The 19,976-nt window shown below is 35.9% G+C and overlaps 2 protein-coding genes across 3 annotated transcripts; one reads left to right on the top strand and one right to left on the bottom strand.

The window, feature by feature from the left end:
* Positions 1–17: 17 nt before the first annotated feature.
* LOC138134980 (homeobox protein vab-15-like) lies at positions 18–10,825 on the bottom strand. The gene is made up of 3 exons (XM_069053607.1): positions 10,519–10,825; positions 9,722–9,961; positions 18–521 (listed from the first exon to the last, which is right to left on the bottom strand). The coding sequence occupies exons 1-3, from the start codon at positions 10,823–10,825 to the stop codon at positions 115–117; spliced, it is 954 nt and encodes a 317-aa protein (XP_068909708.1). The 3' UTR covers positions 18–114.
* Positions 10,763–19,543, top strand: LOC138134972 (WAG22 antigen-like). Of its 2 annotated transcripts, none has more exons than XM_069053585.1 (7): positions 10,763–10,904; positions 16,914–17,350; positions 17,397–17,591; positions 17,664–17,977; positions 18,027–18,229; positions 18,278–19,107; positions 19,351–19,543. In XM_069053585.1, exons 2-7 carry the CDS (start codon positions 17,109–17,111, stop codon positions 19,541–19,543), a joined length of 1,977 nt encoding a protein of 658 aa, XP_068909686.1. In that variant the 5' UTR covers positions 10,763–10,904; positions 16,914–17,108. The 2 variants fall into 2 exon arrangements, with proteins under 2 accessions (XP_068909686.1, XP_068909687.1); XM_069053586.1 differs by having other exon boundaries at positions 18,278–19,199; positions 19,351–19,490.
* Positions 19,544–19,976: the final 433 nt, after the last annotated feature.

The following is a 19,976-nucleotide window of genomic DNA, read 5'->3' on the forward strand; positions in this document are numbered from 1 at the left end:
TTCCCCCAACGCTTGGCTTCGATAATACTTAAACTTTATTTGATAAATACAAATTTACAGAACGTGGTGGTAGTTACAGACAGATGCACCATCTAGCGCCGTCCGGCGCACTCATCAAGTGGTGGGTCGCCTCGCAGCCTCCGCCCCCGCGGCGGCGGCCTCGTCTATCGTCGGAACGCCGAAGACGCACCCTAGCGACGAGTAGTAGGGCGTGAATAGCGCAGAATACTGTTGCGCAGCCGGGGCGAAGTAGTGCGGCGGGAAGAGTCCCTGGCGCTGCGCCATCTTCAGCCTGGTGGTCAACTGCTTCTTCCACTTGGTCCTCCTGTTCTGAAACCACGTCTTGATTTGTACTTCGGTGAGGTTGAGCGCTTTGGACAGCTCCATCCTCTTGCTGACGCTCAAGTACTTGTCGACTTTGAATTCGGTCTCGAGACGTTCCAGCTGCTTGGCGCTGTAGGCCTGGCGGGGCTTCCGGTCGAGTCCGGGCTTGCGGGAGCGGCGGTTGGCGGGCTTCGGCGCTGGGAAAAATCCGGGCGATTAGAGAGCGCTTTCAAAACCGTCGTCGTGAAAAAAAGATGTAAACAACGAGAGCTGATTTGCATTTACTAACACGATTGTCACATTGCAGCATTAACACATGTTTAAGTTTGCTTATTGATGTCACACCAGTAATTACGTTTTTACTTCGATAAATATGTATTTAGTACTGTCGAATTAAGCTCTTTTTATGGCGGTTATAATTGGCGATAACTGTTGCGATCTGGTCGCGAGAAAGTCGACGAGGAGGTCGCTCTGGGGGCTTTTAATTGATGCTAAAAATTCGGTAGTGAACGCGAGGCCAGGATAAATATTGTGTTTGAAATAGTACACAGGTGTTTAACAGGCAAATTGTCAACTTGTAAGTTATGTGACATGACAGTGTCAAACTCCTAAGTCAACAACCACGACCACATAATCTCTCCCACTTTTTCTGGATTTTGTGCAGCCGCTAGTCGCGCCGTAATTCCAAAAGCAAATACATTTAAAACGTGCCCTTTGTTTTCAATTAGCACTTACGATCAGGATTCAACAACATAAACACCATAACCATATTGCTAATTAGTGTTAACGCGGGCCTATTTGAACAATTATGCGTTTATACGCGACAAATTATTCACTAATAGTGACAGAATTGGAAAGTCTCCTTCTTGTCGCTTTCGGACGCTGTTGACAAACTATTTTATAGCCATAACCACCTGCTCCTAAAACGATCATGTAGGTATGTAAAACACATTGTTTGACTTGTTAAAAATTTTTATTTGTTAAAGTAGTTAATAGTTTGTTTAAGCCTGTTCAGGACAGTTCTTTTTTTCACACCAGGCGATTTTCCAAGAAGTCAATTACAGAAATGACAAGTTAGACGTGATTTACGTGTTTGTCTACCAGCTGAAACAGACGTTCTATTAAGAGGTGATTTTTCGAAACCGTTGCATCTAGTAGGTACATGATGAAAAAATCGCAAGTGGAAGTAATTATCGTCAGGTTACCGAAAACACTATAACAAATGAGTTTACGAATGGAGTGATTTGTAAATTGTTCAATTCTTATTACGCCATCTTATTATTAAGCCGCACGCGATCCGGCCATTTTCAATCATTCATGTTATTGTTCATCTCTATTGTGAAGTAATGAACGACCATTTACGTCTTTTATGTGATTAATTGGACACCTTTAAAAGTATTTAATAATAACATTTTATTCGGAATAAAAGGTGATTCTTTCTCTCGAGAATCCGGCGACTAAATGGATTTTACAAGAAGCGTTCGGACGTGGGGAACGATTGAGAAAAATCACGTTTTATGTAGATTAGTTTTAAGAGAGGTGGCGCTGGTATTTGGTTCTTGTGACGAAAGAAGAAAATGAACCGACCAGACAAGATGAAAATGTTGTTGATGTTCCGTCGGAAGAATATTCGCTTGTGAGGCATTTACGAGGAGATGTTTGAGTAAAAAATGCTAGAAAAGATTTTTACTCGAAGGAAAACTTTGAAGATATTGAAGAATCGAAAAGTGTCATAAATCCTTAATAAAAATAGGTAGTTTGGAAGCGGTTTACAGAACTCTTCCTGTTTGTATTTAATTATGGATTTTACGTTGAAGTAAAGGTAAATCCTGAAAAACATTCAATTGTGCAGAAAGAATAAGGAAATATACGAAAAAATCAGTCGCAGGATGTGTTCTTTTAAAAGCTTGATTAAAAGTTTACGATCTACAAGACTATTGTGTCATGATCATGAATAAGGTGACACAATGTATAAAAATAAGTGTACGTGTAGGGTTTTTTGGAATTTTGAAAAGATTTGTTCCGTACTTCGTTGATTTTAAAGAACGCAACATCTTAACTACAATGGGCGGCAAAAAAAACTAGCCATCATTTAAATGTCAGTGTCAAAAAAGCATTAATTACACATTTGGATTTTGACGTACTTAACACAAAAGTGATGGCTAGTTCTTATTGCCGGCCATTGTATATAATTTTGTTTCCTTGATTTACACTGGTGTCATTGTAAAAACGAAAGAAGATTGTATAAGAAGTAGTTACGTAACACCTTTAAACCTTTATTTTTGTTTTACAGATAAGGAAAAAATAGGTTAGGTATGTGTACAGGAAAGAATGAAAAATATTTGTAAGTATTATATCGGGTGCTCATTTAAATTTATCCTCAAAGTAGGCGTTGAAGAGTCGATTGTGAACGCACCACGAATTACAGATCACAGATCACCTGTTTCAATCTAACCTCACTTTTTGCGTTTTTACTCTGCAAATTGACGAGTGGTGCGTTCTTTGAGGATAAATTTAAATGAACACCCGACATAGACATTATAAAAGCAAACTAGAGAGTAAAATTGTTCAAAATTTAAGGTTTAAGACGAACACGAAATAAATAAATTCTTCATCTTTCATAAATGAGTTATACCTATATATATTTGAACGGAGATTTATTTAATTCCGTAAAATTGAAAAAATGTGTTGCTGGAAAGATCAGACAGATGAGACTCTCTTGAGAGTCAAGGTGAGCAAATTTTCATGATTTTATATGTTTCAGACCAGACCAATTAATATTTTCATCATTTTAAAAATGCAGTTGGTAAATTGGAAAAAATAAATTTCTGTTGCATGTCCTATTGTATCTGTAAATTTTATTAAAGTGTACGTACGTTTTAATTTATTTTAATAATTTTGGAAAATTGTAATTATCAAGAATTTAAAGACTGGAAGATGAAAATTCTTAAAATTTATAAAATTAATTACATAAACATTTTTGTTTTATAATACAAAAATTTCCGATAATATTGCGGAATCTGGAAAAGTGCCCCGAATGCTTGCAGCGTTTCCACGTTGAATGGCAAGGGAAATCCTCTCGAAAAGGAATTTCTTTGATTTTGAATCGCCTGATTCCGCGATAAGTCGGTTTCCGATGACATTAATGAAATCGATGGCTTCTTTGCACCAAGGGCCTAAGGTTTCAAATGCTAAACCTTTAAACACGTAGTTTGACGAAATGATTGAACTATATTTGCTATGTTTGCGTTTGCAAGCCATTTCAGCGGCAAAACCTGAGACTTCAGATGATTTCAATACGTAACTGTCTGCAAGTGTATCTACAACAGTAACGTCCCAAACCAAAGGTTGACCTTTAATCCACGGTACTAAAGTCATCCCATCTGGGCGTTTTCCGTCATCCCGAGACAGTCCGTTTGGTTCTAAAGTTGAATTCACATGAATTGAAGTTAAAGACCGATTGATAATGGAATTAATTTCAGTGTGTCTTGAAAATCTACCACTGCTTTTGAAACAACTTAGACCGTGGGTGCCAATTTCGTCAACTTTCGCATTGCATTTGCAAATATGAGGTGTACAAAGATTACAACCCAATCTTAAACCAATACAAACTTGGAAGGAAGTGTTATCTAAAAGAGTACCAATATTAGGAGAAGGTATTGCATGTAACCAAGATCCTGATTCTCTGCATTGCAAAGCTTTAAAACGAGCCAAGTCTCTAGGTGAATTAAAGATTAAGTCATTGGCAATTATTCCTTTGATATTAATATTATCCCAATTCTTCTGAAATTGTGGAATTGTTGGTATTTCGTTCTCATTTGCTACACCCCAGGCTGCTAAAGCTTCATCATAATGGTGAATATTAAGCTCATTATCCTTTGAGTTTAGTAATAAAGAAACAAGCTTTTTAACCCCATTAATTGAAGATAGGAAAGCAGGGAGGCAAATATCGGAAATGCGACGAATTCCCAGACCACCAAATCTAATCGGTAAAGTGGACTGACGCCATTGTAAATCAGTTAAACGTAAATTAAGTATTCTCTCTAAACAAGACTTTAAAGAAGAATCAATTGAATTAACATAATTAGAAAATTTCCAAAATGGAGTTGTTCTTAATAAAAAATTAAATTTTGGTATGAAAAGACAGTTTTTGATTAAAGTATAAGCCACGTGTCTGTTAAGGAGTTCAGCTTTGTTTAAAAGATTTTCAACTGTAATTATAGTTTTTTCGACGGTGTTTTTGAAACCTTGGTCAAAGATTGGAGAGCCTAAAAGAGATAAACTTTCTCGGTCACAGATTTTAATGCCTGGTGCTAAATTTTGAAATTCCTTTATGACTTTTAAATCTGTGTCTCCAGAACAGCAAAAGATCTCGCATTTGTTAAAGTTTAATTCAAGGCCAATTTCCTGAGATAAATTTATAACTTTCTTAAAGTCGGATAAAACTACTTCTGGGTAATCAGCTAAGGTTCCATCATCTAAATACCATATATTCATTTGAGAATCCAAAGATAAAATAATTGGTTGAATGGCAAGACTAAAAATCATGGGACCGCAGGGATCTCCTTGCTGAGCTCCAACAGAAGAAGAAATTAAATGATTACCGAAAAATAAAGTTGAAGGATTTCTATAGCATTGATAAAGATAAGGGTACAGAAGTGGGGTATGACATTGGACTTCTTTCAGAATACAATCCCGTTCGACTGAGTTAAAGGCATTTTTGAAATCTAATTTAAGAAGAACTTTGCCACGGTTTTGATCGTTATTAACAAAGGTTCGTGTGGTATGAATTGCTGCTTCGCATCCTAGTTTAGTTGCAACTCCAAGTTGGTGTGGAGATAAATACGAATTTACAATATTTCGACTTTGAAAACAGGCTAGCTTTGAGGTCAATCTTCGCAAACAGTTTCCGATAGCGATCGGTCTAATTCCTCCATCTTTTTTGTTAAGGGCACATAAAGACGCGCCATACAATAAATGGCAGATTTCTGAAGGAAGTTGCCCAGATAATAAAAAATTGCACAGTTTGGTTAAAGCTCTTAGTGCCTTCTGACCTGCTTCACCCGCTGACAAAGATATGATATCTTTCAAGTATTGTGGTCTCATGCCATCTAAACCTGGTGAAGAACCGGCAGGAAATGAATTGATAGCTTCTCGAACGTTTTGCTCATTGACTATTAAACTAATGTCTCCTGGTTTGAAAGGGTCTGGGAAAAAAAGTTCGCGAGATGGTGAAGGATGTTTTTTTTTAAGTTCTTCAGCAACATCTTCGTTGAATGAAGCTAATGAGTCATCCGAGGACAATAATTTAACAGCTCCTCTGATATCAAAATCGGCTACTTTTGCTTCTACTTTCTTAGCTAATGATAAATTTGTACGTTTCTTAGAACCAGTTCGTATTTGAGGTACTTCAAAATTAGAAAGATTTTCTTTTATATGCTTATTCAACGACTTATCAGATTTCTCTGCTACATTGAAAGCTCTATACGAAAAAAGCAAAAGATTCTCAAAGGATGATAATGATTTGGTCGAAAGACAATTATTAATAATGGAACTTAATTTATCTGCAGCTAAATGTCTGCAAGCTTTTGGAATTCTTCTAATAGTTGGTAACTGAAGTTTCAAATTAATTAGCAATTTTGTTATTGAATCGGTTGAAGAAGAAGTAGAAAAAGTTGATAGATTATTATCGACATGATACTTATCTACGTGAATTTTCAATCTGTTGTTATCCTTAAATGATTTTCCAGGACATAGAGTACAACGTAATCGTTGAGATCCATCAGGTTGACTATCTTGTGATCCGGATTGTTTCTCATAGTCCATGGAAGTAGGTATAGATTGATGGATTGTTTCATTTTTCCTTCTTGTTTTATCAATTTTTGAGGAAAATGATTCACACAAAAAAGATTGTCCCATTAGTCCATGGATTCTTGTTCTATGAATTTTAAGACCCTTTTCATTTTTAAAATTCCTGTTGCACTCTTCACATTGAAAAACTAATTTATCTTCATAAATTGTATTTTGACATTTCTTGACATTTCCGAATTTTTCGTCAAGATTTATATTAACGTTCGAAGGACCTGCGTCGGTTAAATCTTTATCACTAATTTTCCAGTGGGTAGTTCGTAAACGAAATCTTGAGTCTTGAGGATATTTAAATTCAAAAAAACTATCATTTTCGTCAAGAGAAATATTAGATGATGTTGACATAGGCATGGCATACTTATGAAATAATTAAATGTGACTTAAAACCATGGTTGAAGAAATATGAAATGATTTAGCAGGAACAGAAGATAAATAAAATTGATGAATCGTAAATCACGTTGAATTGAAATTTGTTTAAAAATATGTTGGTAGAAAGATAAAATCCTCTTGTATTAGCAAAGAAGGATGGATGCCTGTCAAATATTTTTTCATTACTTGAGAAATGTGCAAAAGAAATTTCTCTTTCATGTCTTGTGGTTATGTTAAAATTATTTACAATATTTAATAAACAAAAATGATTAATTTTTCCATTTTTATGTTCGTCTTCCTGTCGATGGAATTTTTTTTGCGTTCGCGATTACATTTACAAAAATATGCCGATCTGAATTTTTCCTTCTGCAAAATGTTTGCCTCACTAAGGAGTCCAGGCCTGTTGATTTTGGTATCAATCGGATTTGTTGTCGAAAATATACGCAATTTTTCCTAATCTTTTCGTTTATGATAACTTCTGCAAAAATTAACCGACTTTACTGTTTCTTTCGTTTTTATTGGGACAGCAAATCAATTGATATGGAAGCCAATTAAATCGGTGGTTTTGGAATTACATATATCCAATTTTGTGAAATTTTCATTCAGGATAACTTTTGCAAAAATGCACCGATCTAAAATTCTCTTCTTGTAAAATATTCGCCACGATGCGGATGCAAGAATCGCTGATTTTATTGTAAATCGGATCACTTATTTTGGAAATATATCAAAATTTGCACATACAGTGCGTTCGTAAAGTTCGGAATAAATTCGATAAAATTGTAATTAATTTCTGAGAAAAATCCTCGAAGAGGTCAACTTTGTTTTTAAAAAGTGCATGTTGTACAGTACGTTATTTAAGTTAACAGCTTGTCTCCTAATATTGACGTCATCAATATTTTTTTTAAATGACAACTCTCACTTCTTTCATCTTTTTCTGGTAGACATTCTTAGTACTTAAACGACTAATTAAAAAAATTGATACCTTACGTAACAATTTTTAGAGAAAATGACGAATGTTACTTAAAAAATTTAACTTAATTTTTAATGTAAAAATTTTAATTGACCACAAACAAAATCAAACAAACATCTCAGCTTAACAATAAAATTTAACGCAAATGTTGAAATTGCCTCCCGCCAACTATTTGGCACTCACCGATACTTTGTACACTGCGCTCAATAATGTCAGGGCTTATTTGTTCCGTTTCAGTGCGAATTTTCTACCGCAAATCGTTCTAAATTGTTTGGTCTATTAAAATAAACCTTCCGTTGTAACTAAATCTATTAAAAAAAAAATTAAGTTAAAAATTAAATTAAATTTTTTGAAGTCAAATTTGTCATTTTCTCAAAAAAATTGTTATGTAACGCGTCAGTTTTTTTCATTCATCATTTAGCTAGTACGAAGGCTAGTATGCCTTCAAGGATTTTTCTCAGAAATTAATACTTATAGTTTTATCGAATTTATTCCAAGCTTTACGAACGTACTGTATATTCTACTTATCCAAGTACAGTACATACAGGGTGTGTCAAGTTTTACCGTCCGCACGATAAACCCTATTAAAAAAATAATAAAAATTACGAAACGTTCCCTTGATGTAAGACTTCAAATGATGAGCAATCAATTTTGCCGTATTACTTCATTCAGAGCCATAAAATTTAAAAAATCGATTCACAATTAATTCAAATTCGCATCAAAAGAAAATTACATATTAGTTTTTCAATTTTAACTTTAACAGCGAAAAATTACCAAGATTTACAACTACAATGTCTAAATAAATACCTCATTGTTGGTAAACAGCCAACAAACATCTGTTGAGAACTTTTCTAGTAATTCTTAAATCCGTATAAATGGTACCATAAATAACCCATGTCAACGTCTTTTGTGGAAGTGACCGCTCAATTTATAAATCAACTTAATAAATAAATCGCTAAATTTTGCACTTTAATATCAAATTTCGTTTATTTCAAAAACCTGTGATGTTTGCATGATTTCAATGACACCAAATTTTTTCTAAATGTTTGAAGGGACTCTCAGTAAAAAATTATGTAAATTAATGTAACGGTTATTGAATTAAATCGAAATATTTACACACAAAAATTTCTGAATTTTTTGAAAATTTTAAACCGATGAATTCCCACGTACATCAAACGTGCGTGTTTATCCAATCAAAAATGTTTATTGCGATAAAAACGTCCTACTTTTCTGTCATCGGTCAAAAGTGTCAGGTTCTCAAATTGTTTTTAATAATTGTGTTTTTAATAACTGTATTATAAATAAATAATTACCTAACGTTAAAGTTAGTATTCTGGAATTAACCTTGTCAAAAATAACATGACCTAATTTTTAATAGGCATACCTATCTGCTTTAGACAATTTTACTCGTTGATATTTGGGCATTTTTATTAAAAGTTTAAACCCTCGAGCCAAAGTCGTAAAATTGACAAAGCAAAAAGTTTTCGTAGAATTGAAAATTGTATCCGATAAAAAAATTAGGTCTTGTTATTTTACCTTCGATTAGAAGTGGGTGTTTTCGATTAGGCGGTAAAACGTGACTCACTCTGTATTGCGTCTCTAAGGGCTTTGTGTCATATTTTACTAAACATTTTTATATAAAAAATCATTTTGATTAATTGTTTTGAGAGATGGAAGTCACGTATGGCTTCGACATCGATAATTTAATTGATTTTTTCAAATTCACTTACTTCAAACAAAACTGCACTAAGGAACAGGAAAACAAATTGGTAAATGCGACTTAAATATCAACAGATAATTTTTATAACTGATACTAATGTTGAAGAAAAATTAAAACATTCAGTAAGAACGCCTAGACGAAATTAATGAAGAAGAAATCATGGCGAATAAAACAGTAATAAAAGTCATAAAAATAGGAAAAATAAAAAAATATGTTGGTGGAAGAATGAAAGATTCTTGTCGCTTCCAGGATAAGTTACGATTACTGTTCTAGAGGAATGCAAAATTTGGAAAACTTCTTGATTTTTTTAAAAAATGTGTTAAAATCAAAATCCAAGATTGAAATTGATAATACCGCCTTAGAGCTTTCTCGGTTTAATATTTTTCCTCAAAGTCTTCAGCCAGATACATTTCCAATAAATTTTCTGTCTTCGCTCTCTCCGACTCTTAACAAATTAATTTGAAACTTACCTTGTAATCCGAAGATGTGACTAGAATTTTTGTGTTCTCCCGTCGAACTCAACCAGTTCGTGTAGATAAACGACGAACTGGTCCCGGGATGCAGATGATACGGAAGGTACGAAGAATCCGAAGACGTATTTTGCGAACTGGAACTTTTCGAATTCGACAGAAACTCCAGCAGACCGGGATCAGGAGGTGCCGGATCCGGTCTTCCGTACTGCTGCAGGTCTATCACTGACTGATATAAACCTACAAATATAAAAAATCTAATAAAAGTGATTACACTTATTGTGTAATGGAAAAAACAAGTAAAAAATTACCAGTTACTACATGATTATCGATAAACAAGACTTATTGTGTATGTGTATCGTGATTAACACGTTCGGCGTTAATCTGGCAAATTTATATTTAAACAAAAGCACAGAAAATGTTTTGTTTTTGATTTGCATTTGTTCAATTATCGAGAAATTATCTTGGCCAGTTCGTGTTGCACCAGTAAAAAAGCATTTTACATTCGACGAATAATTAATTGCAGAGTCATCTCTGCTGCACTTTAAATAAAATATTTGTTCAATGTTTAAGGAGATGATTTGTTTATCCAACAGTTGAAAATTTGCCAGGAGTAAATATTTTTTGTTTTAAGGAATGACAGACAAAAAGCATTATCGAAAATAATTTCTTTGAAAATCTTGCGAATTTTATTTGGTTTAGAAATGTAGAACAATCAAGTCAAAATGGTTGTGGATTAAGAGTTTTCGATTAGGTGTGAACTGTCAAAATGTGTAGTAATAATGCAAAGAGCTAACCTGTGCGAGGCGCCGCCGGCAACGGTGTCGGTTTAACAAACTTAATGTCTTTGGCAGGGACCCCCTTGTCGCACTTGTCATCCTCCTTGCATTTCCTGTTCAGTCCTAAGATACTGTCGATGGAGAACTTGTTGGCGTTGGCACTGTCCTCGCACGAGCTCTCCTCCTTCTGGTCTTCGGCGAAGCTCCCCTCGTCCTGATTCGTCGAGACGATGTCGAGGCTGTGCTCCTCGTCGGTGGTGTAGTCCGATTCCAGATAATTTTGGTCGTCGTCGGACATTTCGCGGTCACTCTCGTACCGTTCCATGATTTTTATCGCACAAGGTGCAAAGGATTGGAGATGGTTATGACGACTAGTTTGTGTTTCAGCTACTGTGGCGTGTAAGGTTGGTCCATTAGATCCTTTGCTGAATCAACTAACACCTCGTACCTGTCCCTCCCTCTAAAATGCCCGCCCCGTGTTGCTCATCTCGTCAGCCGCCGCTACAGATTGGTATTTCGCGTGTTTTCAACTTGCCCTAAAATCCATCTTCGCACCTTTATACTTCCTTTTACGTGTGGTTCTCAACCGTTTACACCCTTATTGCTGGTCTTATAGCTGCCGGTGGAGCGTTTTACCATATTTCATTCCATCGAGACAGAAAAATTAGATCACGATTATTTTCTACCTTAACGAACGGGGCGGATTTCGCCTGTCCTCCTCTCACCCCTACCCCCTTTCATCGATCTATTGTTTTTCGTCATTATTGATCCCGAGGAAAGACCACTTTCTCATCTTTCCAATTAAACAAATTTCAAATCTTTACTTTTATTAGTCCTGACCAAAATCTTAAATATTTTGCTGCACGCTTTTGCTTTACAGAACAGGATAATATTTTGGTCTCAACGTTGTTGGTTTAAGATCGCCCTGATATTTTGAGAAATTCCGAAACATTTTGAAAATGTAATAAGTATTTGAAAAAATAAAAAAACAAAAAATTTGAGTCAGTTTTGGGTGGCGGCAGAGATATTTTATAATCTAGAGTCCTACTTTGAAGAGACAAGTGGCATTGCCCTAGCAAACTCTAGGTGCCCCTTGACCCGAGGGGTGGCAAAACTTGAAAACCCCCTCTACGTTACGGATTACTGTGAATTCTAGTGAAAATATTTTTGAAATGAATGATCGATTTAAGATTAATTACATTTTTCCAAAAAATTCGGTTGTAAGAGCAAAACTATAGGGTGTTTTTTTAAATATCACCTCAAAGGTGGCATTGAAGAGTCGATTGTGAATGCACCATTTGTCAGTTTGCAGAGTAAAAACACAAACAAGGCAAAAAGTGAGGTTAGCTTTTAACATGTGTGATCTGTAATCCGTGGTGCGTTCACAACCGACTCTTCAACGCCTACTTGGTGAAATTTAAAAGAAACACGATATAAAGTATCACAATACTTTATTGAATATTAAATTAAATGAAATCTACCTCTAAATCGCCATAATTTCTTAAAAGAACCAAAAAGTTTTTAAAACAGTGTCTAGGAAATATGTTACTGATTAAAAATCTTTTGATAATTGAAAGATTTTTTAGATCAATTTGTTTTTTAATGCCAAGCTGTTATTTCGTGGAAATATGAAATTAAATTTATTGAAATAAATATTATATAATAACTACAACACAGATTTTTATTGAAAAAAAAAATGTGTTCGCTGATTGCCATCTTTTAATGCTATCAATAATTCACAATAATTACAAGATAACTACAAGATAGGTTTTTTAAAAGCATTCAACATTCTTTTAAATTGAATTTTGTCCAAACTGAAATTCTACTTCACAAGTTTTTGGAAGTTTCCTAAACATCTTTCTTAAAATGTATTGAAGCAATTTCTTTTGAAAACAAGTTAAATTCTTTAAGGATAATAATCTTCACAACTCTTCTTGAATGTTTTTTTTTTATAACGTGGTTTTGTTTTGTAAAAATATTTAGCTACAAGTTATCATCTTACAAAAAACTTGAAAAAATTCTGATCTTCTTTTGTATTACCTTTTTCTACTCCTATTTTATAATACTGTAATTAATAAAGTGTTTTTCATTAGATAACAGGGTTCATGACCCACAGCCCGTTGAATAATAATTTCAAAAAATACAAAAATTACAGCAAATATCATAGCAATTAGTTTATGACGTTCAATTGCAAATTTTAATGCAATGGTACACTGGCCGGCAAAAAAAGTTAGCCATCATTTAAATGTCAGTGTCAAAAAAGCATTAGTTACACATTTGGTATTGACGTGACACAAAAGTGATGGCTAATTTTTTTTGCCGGCCATTTTATCAAGTATACAAAGCAATAATAATTGTAAAATGTCAGTTTCAGTTTGTCTCATAATGAAACTTATTTGTCAATTTCTTTTTACAGTCGTAGAAAAAGTATAGTATTCTACTCGCAGATAATGGCTCGGATGAATTACGCCACTCGCCTTCGCCTTGTGACAAAAAATCACCCTCACGAGTTATAGCCATCATTATCCGCTCAGTAAATAATATACTATTATATATTTTAAATTCAATTCAACGAATTTTTTGTATTTATTTTGGAAAAATCTTCCTTTGAATGCATTTCTAAAATAATCTGTTTGATAAATGAGTTAGGACTTTTTAAGAACAATCTCATTAAATTGAAAAATTTTCGCAGACGTAGTGCAGTGTTCAATTAATTTTTTTCTTTTATTAAATGGTCCTAAAGTAACGTCTAAGACGCGTTTGTTTTAAGAATATTTTTTTTAATAATGTCTACAAAATAGGTTCTTCGTTAAATTTTTTTGAAAAATTTGGATTTTTTCAGACATAGCTTTCACTCGTTTCTTCAAAGTTTTGTGGACATTTGTAATAGACTGGCTGTTAAAGTCAATTACTTTTGAAAAAGGATAAACTTTTTAAGAAATAGCTTAAAAATCTTGTGAAGATTTGTAATTTTTTTAATTTACATTTTTATTAATGGTGAGTCTCATCATAAAACATGTTTTAAAAATATTTTGTAACGTTCTATCATCAAATCGATCACCAAAATAATCTATTTGGTAAAAAATCAATTCTGAAGTGTACATTCCTTGAAACTTCTTATTTTGTAAAAATATTTAAATAAATTTCAATTTAAATACACTTGATTTCTCTTGCAAAAGGTTTACATTTTTTGCGAGTGTCACCTAGAAGTAACATTTGTAAATCAAACATTTAACATTCTTTTAAGTTTAATTTTTGATGTTCTAGTCAACGAGTTTTTTGTAATATTTGCTTTGTAAAACTCATCCGTTAAATAAATTGGTAAAAAAAAAACAATATTTCTGAAAACGCTTGTAAAATTGAAGTTTTGTTAGTCTTAGCTCCTTCTTAGGTCAAAGACAAACATATTAATTATTTTTTGAAAATACATTGTCTCTAAAACACTTTGTGAAAAAAGTCTACAAAGTAGATTATTTATTATAAATCCTTTAATAATAAAAATAGTTATTTGTACAACTAGTTATGAAAGTCATACTTTTTTTTACAAATTTGTAGTTTGATTAACGAGGGCGTGGCCCGAGTTAATCAAGCAAATGAGTGAAAAAATGAAACTTTCATAACATGTTGTACATGCTATTTTTTTGCACAACGTTGTAAGTTGAGAATTTGGCCTAAAAGGATTTATGAAAAATTAAAAAAAAGGTAGGTATGGTTTGCAATCATCTCCAAGAAGATGGAATAAAATACTGTAAAAAGTACTACTTTCACTACGATTTTTCGTTTAAAAAAGTGCTACTTTCATTACGATTTTTCGTGTAAAAAAGTACTAGTTTCATTACGATATGCAAAAAAACAAATTTTTAAATTATCTTGTATGAAATAAATATTTCCCTATTTTTTCAATTTCGCAAAAATTGTTTCACTTTTTCAAATTTACTTTATAATCTGTCGAACAGAATAATGTTGTGAATTCAACTGCACTAGATGCATCAAGTTTTGCGGTGCAAGTTTCGTCGGAAATGACCCTCAAACCCCGGATCATAATGTAGCCTGTTTGAAATCACTGGACGAATACACACGTAGCTATTATAATTCTCCCACACTACTCAACCAGATGAGTTTTTCATAACATCGAGATATAGCCGCATTAACGGCCATTGTATTAGTTATTTGATGTTCCCTGGTTAACAGCATCCACCAAATGGGGGAGATAAATGTAGTTAAGTGGTTGATATCATTTTACACCATAAATTTACATCGAGGCCATATTGTTTGATGTAAGCGATGCCCCGTTACTTGATGGGTTTTATCACCGACGTAATGAATCGTTCTCGCCCCCCACAAATTGCATTTCAATTGTGCACCGGTTCGAGGGAGTGAGCCTTATTAAAATAATTTCCCGAGATTTTTGCTTTTAACCTCGCTAACGATATAACAAGAGTGTGAATAGACCTGTCCGGAACACCTGTTTAAAACTGTATAACCACCCATGTAGGTTTCCTACCAGCACATGACAGCCAATCGCAAACAGATAAATCACCACTAAAAGCTCTTCAGGCGCTGTTCACCGGCTCACAACGCCTCACAAATATCCACAATCGAAAATCGAAACAAGATTTATCCTCCCATTTGGCTAAGATCAAACGCGACGCTAATCAACAATTAACCAGTTCTTGATCCTCCAGGACCAAAATTCACAGAGATGCCTTGTTTTCCAGGGCTGCCGTGATTTGTATGGGGATTTTGTGCAAGTGTTGGTATACAATAAAGTCCATTTACTAAAATGTATTAAAAACACTTTGCAATGCTTTCAGGAGAAAATATATCCCATTTAGAAGCGTTATTTCAGACTATCCCGGAGTACAGAAATCATTTATTATTGCAACAATAGAGCAAAACAGCGAATAGGTATAAAAGCCGTTACCGAGAGGGGAGTCTGAAAGAGATGATGCTCGCGCATCCATCCTCTCTACCAATCATGACTACTGTTTACCGTTTACCATATTATGGGTTGACACTTTTGATATTAGTACATTTGTACACGCGTTTTACACGGGATAGGTGTTACATTCCATATTTGAAATTGCGCCATGCTGGGTACAACAATACCGATATTGATTGGGGAGCTTTACGGAGCTTTCAAAGCTCACAGAAAAATTATCCTCTCCGTTTCTTGTCTCAAACGATCGGATTTCTTTCCACTACATCTAAAGTTAACAATTTCACTTTAAAAAAAACCTTAGCTAGGAAATAAAAATTAGAATTTTTCCAATCTTGCTGGTTTTTCATTCTTTCTTTACAATTCGCAGGACTCGATCCTTTGACAAACAAATTTTAAATTGTTATTCTACACTTTATTTTAATGTTTAAAAAAGCACGAAACAAAATATTTTGAACGAAATAAATTTATTTGGGGGGTGTTGCCCTAGAAAGTCTAAAGTTTAGTAAAAAATGTTACAACTTTCAATTGAAAGTGTTTTTTTTCATTTTAACTGTGATGAAGAGTATTTATTGGAAATGGAACAATAAAAAAATTATTTTTAAAACTATTGTCACAATATTTTTTGTAATAGGTACTTTTTGAGAGAATTTTCACAATTGGAAAAAATAATACTTTAGACAATTGAATTTAATTTAAGTCAATTTTAAATTCTATTCAAGGGTTTTTTTGTGTTTATTTTGTAAACATCTCCCTTGAAATCTGTTTGATAAATGAATTGGACTTTTTAAGAACAAAAAAAATATATATTTTTTCATTGTTATTAAATTGAAAAGCTCAATAACTTCTAAGACGCATTTGTTTAAAAAATATTTTTTAGTTGATTGTACCATAAAGTATTTCTTGGTTTGAAAATCTGGACGAAAACGTCATCTTTTCCTCAAAGCATTATTTTTCGTCCTAGGCCGAAAAATAATTTTCGTCCGCTATTTTGTTAAGCAATGAATAATATTCCACAATCGACAACAGTTAAGTTGTTAATAACACCCTGGCAACACTCAGGGTTGTTAAGAGAGTTTTTAACAGCCCGCATTTTTTCAAAATTATTGATCAAACGTCACTTTGACAACGGAATAAAAATATTTACGAGTAATCGTATTATTGTAATCGACTAAAAAATAATATATGACACGTGGACGAAAACAATATTTCGGACTCATCGCTATTGCTGCACTCGGTTTTGCCTCGCAATTTCGAGCAAATATTTTCTTTTTCGTCCTTATTAACATAAATAACTATTTTTAAAAAATGTCTACAGAATAGGTTCTTCGTTAAATTTTTTTGGATAATTGCAGAAGACTTTTTTAAAATTTGTTTTCCCCCTATCCATGATCTTAATTTTTTGTGTATTAAGTTTAACTCTCTGTGCCGCTAATTTAATTTGTGACTAACACTACAATAATTCTCTTTGCAGGAGAGTACCAGAAAATTCGTCTGTAATTGTCTCCTAACGGCGCATCCGGTACCATGACCATTTAAAAATAATATCGCGACATTTCACGGTGCGATCTCGTAAAAATTGTCGTGATCCGCTTCAGAAGTCTTAACTGGAGAGACGGAAATGCAGATTCACTGTTAACACTTGTGCTCCAACAGTCCGCAGGGAAAAATGTTTGTGCGCGTTGATATCTTCTTAATCGTAGTTTTGTTAAAAGTAGTGCAAATTGCAACGAACAACATCATCGATGTGGACGATATCTTGGCGGAGGATTACATGCCTGGGACGCTACTCATGCTTGAAAATCCCAAAGGAGCGATCAGGAATTTCAACGATAGCGTCGGTGGCGATTTGACTTCCAGGGAAGGCGATGGGACTTTCGATGAGGCGATGGAAACGATGGGATTTCACAGGTGGAGTGATTTTTTGGGGGTGTTGAATCATCAGGAGTGTTTCCAGGTCGAAAATGAACGAGTATTTGTGTCGGAATTACGTCGCGGAGGAAATAATCGGTGATATGACGCTGTCTCGCATAAAAAGAAGGATGGGATCGAACACACACGGTATACAGACGCATGCGAAGGACAAGGTGTCGGTGAAAAATCAGTTGCTGCAGGACGAGGGGTCCTCCAACTACAAGGACTGGTTGTCCAAGTAGGAATACAAATATAAAAAAATAATTTTACATTTTGAGCGAGATTTATTTATTTGATGAAAATTGTATAGGAGTACTACTTTGGAGGACATCTATCGCCACTACGACAACGTGAATAATCGCGTGGACGACCATGGGGAAGACGCCGACAAGGACGACGAGCTGAATGAGGATTATGACGGTCAAATCATGGGGTACTCCTTCCATCAGCAGCAACAAGGAGGTCCTCCGGCCAAGCTGGGTCATAGTGGTTTCTCCGGTGGAGGCGGCGGTTATCCGTATCCCCAAAGTGGTCCGCATGGTGGAGGTGGTGGCGGCGGATATCCGTACGGAGGAGGAAGCGGTGGTGGTTACGGCGGAATGTCGGCACACGGAGGAGGCGGAGGCACCTACAGTACTACTTCCAAAAACACATAATGACAGATAATTTTCAGGTCATCCGGGATTCAGCGGTCACGGAGTTCAGGAACCGGAACCCATAATTCACGAACAACCCAAGTACCATGTCGTTCACGAAGAGAGTCACAGCGAGAAAGAGCACGACCTTTCGGATCTCTTCGACATCGCTTTAACAGCGTTGGCGTACTTGTCGTTCGGCATGTTCATAATCCATGTCATCATGTGCATTTCTATGGCGGTAAGTGGTACCCGGTTTGCAGTACTTTTTTAACAGTTTTTGCCACAGCACAACAATGCCTCGACAGCAACCGGAATGATGATGCCGATGAGCATGAGTCCGACTTCAACTGGTATGACAGGTGGGGGTACTGGTGGCGGCACGGGTGGTACCGGGACCGGCGGTGGTACCGGTGGGGGTGACACAGGCACGGGCGGGGGCACGGGAGACGGTGGCGGTACCACAGGCACTGGAGACGGAGCCACGGGCACGGGAGATGGAGGCGGCACCGGCGGAGACGGCGGAGATGGAGCCACGGGTACGGGCGATGGGGGAGGCACCGGTGGAGACGGAGCCACGGGAACAGGGGATGGAGGTGGAGACATTGACACAGGGGATGGAGGTGGAGACATTGACACAGGGGATGGGGGTGGTACTGGTGGAGATGGCGCCACGAGCACGGGAGATGGCGGTGGCACTGGAAGCGACGGGACCACAAGCACGGGAGATGGGGGTGGGACTGGAGGAGACGGAGAGCCTACAGGAGGTGGTTCCACAGGTACCGGAACTGGCGGCACCGGCACAGGTACTGGAACCGGCGGAACCGGTACCGGTACCGGAGGAACTGGAACTGGTACCGGTGGCACGGGCACCGGCACTGGAGGGACCGCGACCGGGAGGGACCCGGTGAACTTGAGGCTAAAGAGAGACATGCCTACTATTACGAATCCGAACAACGAGGCTTTGAACGAGCTGGCTAGGAGGATTTTGACCTCAATTGAGGCAGCGTTTGTGGCCAATGACGACGACGGGAACTGCTTGAGGCAAACACTATGCGAAAATAATAAATTCTCGAGGAGTGTGGAGGGGAACAACAAAATACTTATACCAGTCTGGAGGTATGTAGATTTTAGTTTAGTTAATCTTAGCAGCAGATGGGATAGAGTAGGATAGAAAAATCAGTTGTTCCACGCAGACTCCAAGGATTCAGGTCTGTACCGTAAGTTGTAATTTCTGATGGTGGAGGGGAACTCACAACTTTCTTTTACAAGATTGTCTTGAAATCTCAGATCTTGCATTTCTTTGTGTTCTACAACTTATTTTTCTACACAACATTGTGACTTTGTAAACGTTGCTTTTAGCTTAGGAATGAGTTGGATGTCCGGCCGCCTCACCAAAAATGTAAATCCGGCAACATCGATGCTTGACAGTTTGAAAGCCTCAATTCTTGGATTAGGCAAAGCCAACTGCGAGATTATTTATCAAAATTGTAATCTGCGAGAGGAAAAGCGCCAGAGACGCAGAAGAAGGAAGAGAAATTCTGAGAAAAAATAAAATATTTATCGAAATTTGTTTTTTATTTTCATCGTCAAAGATTGTGAAGTCGTAACACCCAGATTCAATTTGACATTTTACTTCCTTTTTAGTTTCGTGTAGCACCACCAGAGGGCGAACACTTCAGCGCTACCCAAGGTTGGTAGAATTGACTAATTTGTATAGAAGGTTGCCTGGTTGAAAATTGGGGGGAGGGAGAAAAGTAACTCGTGACGTAAAATCAACCCAGAAATTTAGAGTGTTCGAATAGAACCCAAGATTATTGGGTGGCTTTTTGGGCTCTATTCTAGCGAGGGAACACCTAGTACATGATCGACAGACTCTGTCGTAAAAGTTTAGTACATTGTGACGTCACGAGTAACTTTTGCGGGGGGAAAAAAAATTCAAACTATTGTTTTAAATGGCAACGAGGCAACCTTCTATACAAATTAGT

The sequence above is a fragment of the Tenebrio molitor genome, chromosome 7 (assembly GCF_963966145.1).
Source record: "Tenebrio molitor chromosome 7, icTenMoli1.1, whole genome shotgun sequence".
Classification (NCBI taxonomy): Eukaryota; Metazoa; Arthropoda; class Insecta; order Coleoptera; family Tenebrionidae; genus Tenebrio; species Tenebrio molitor.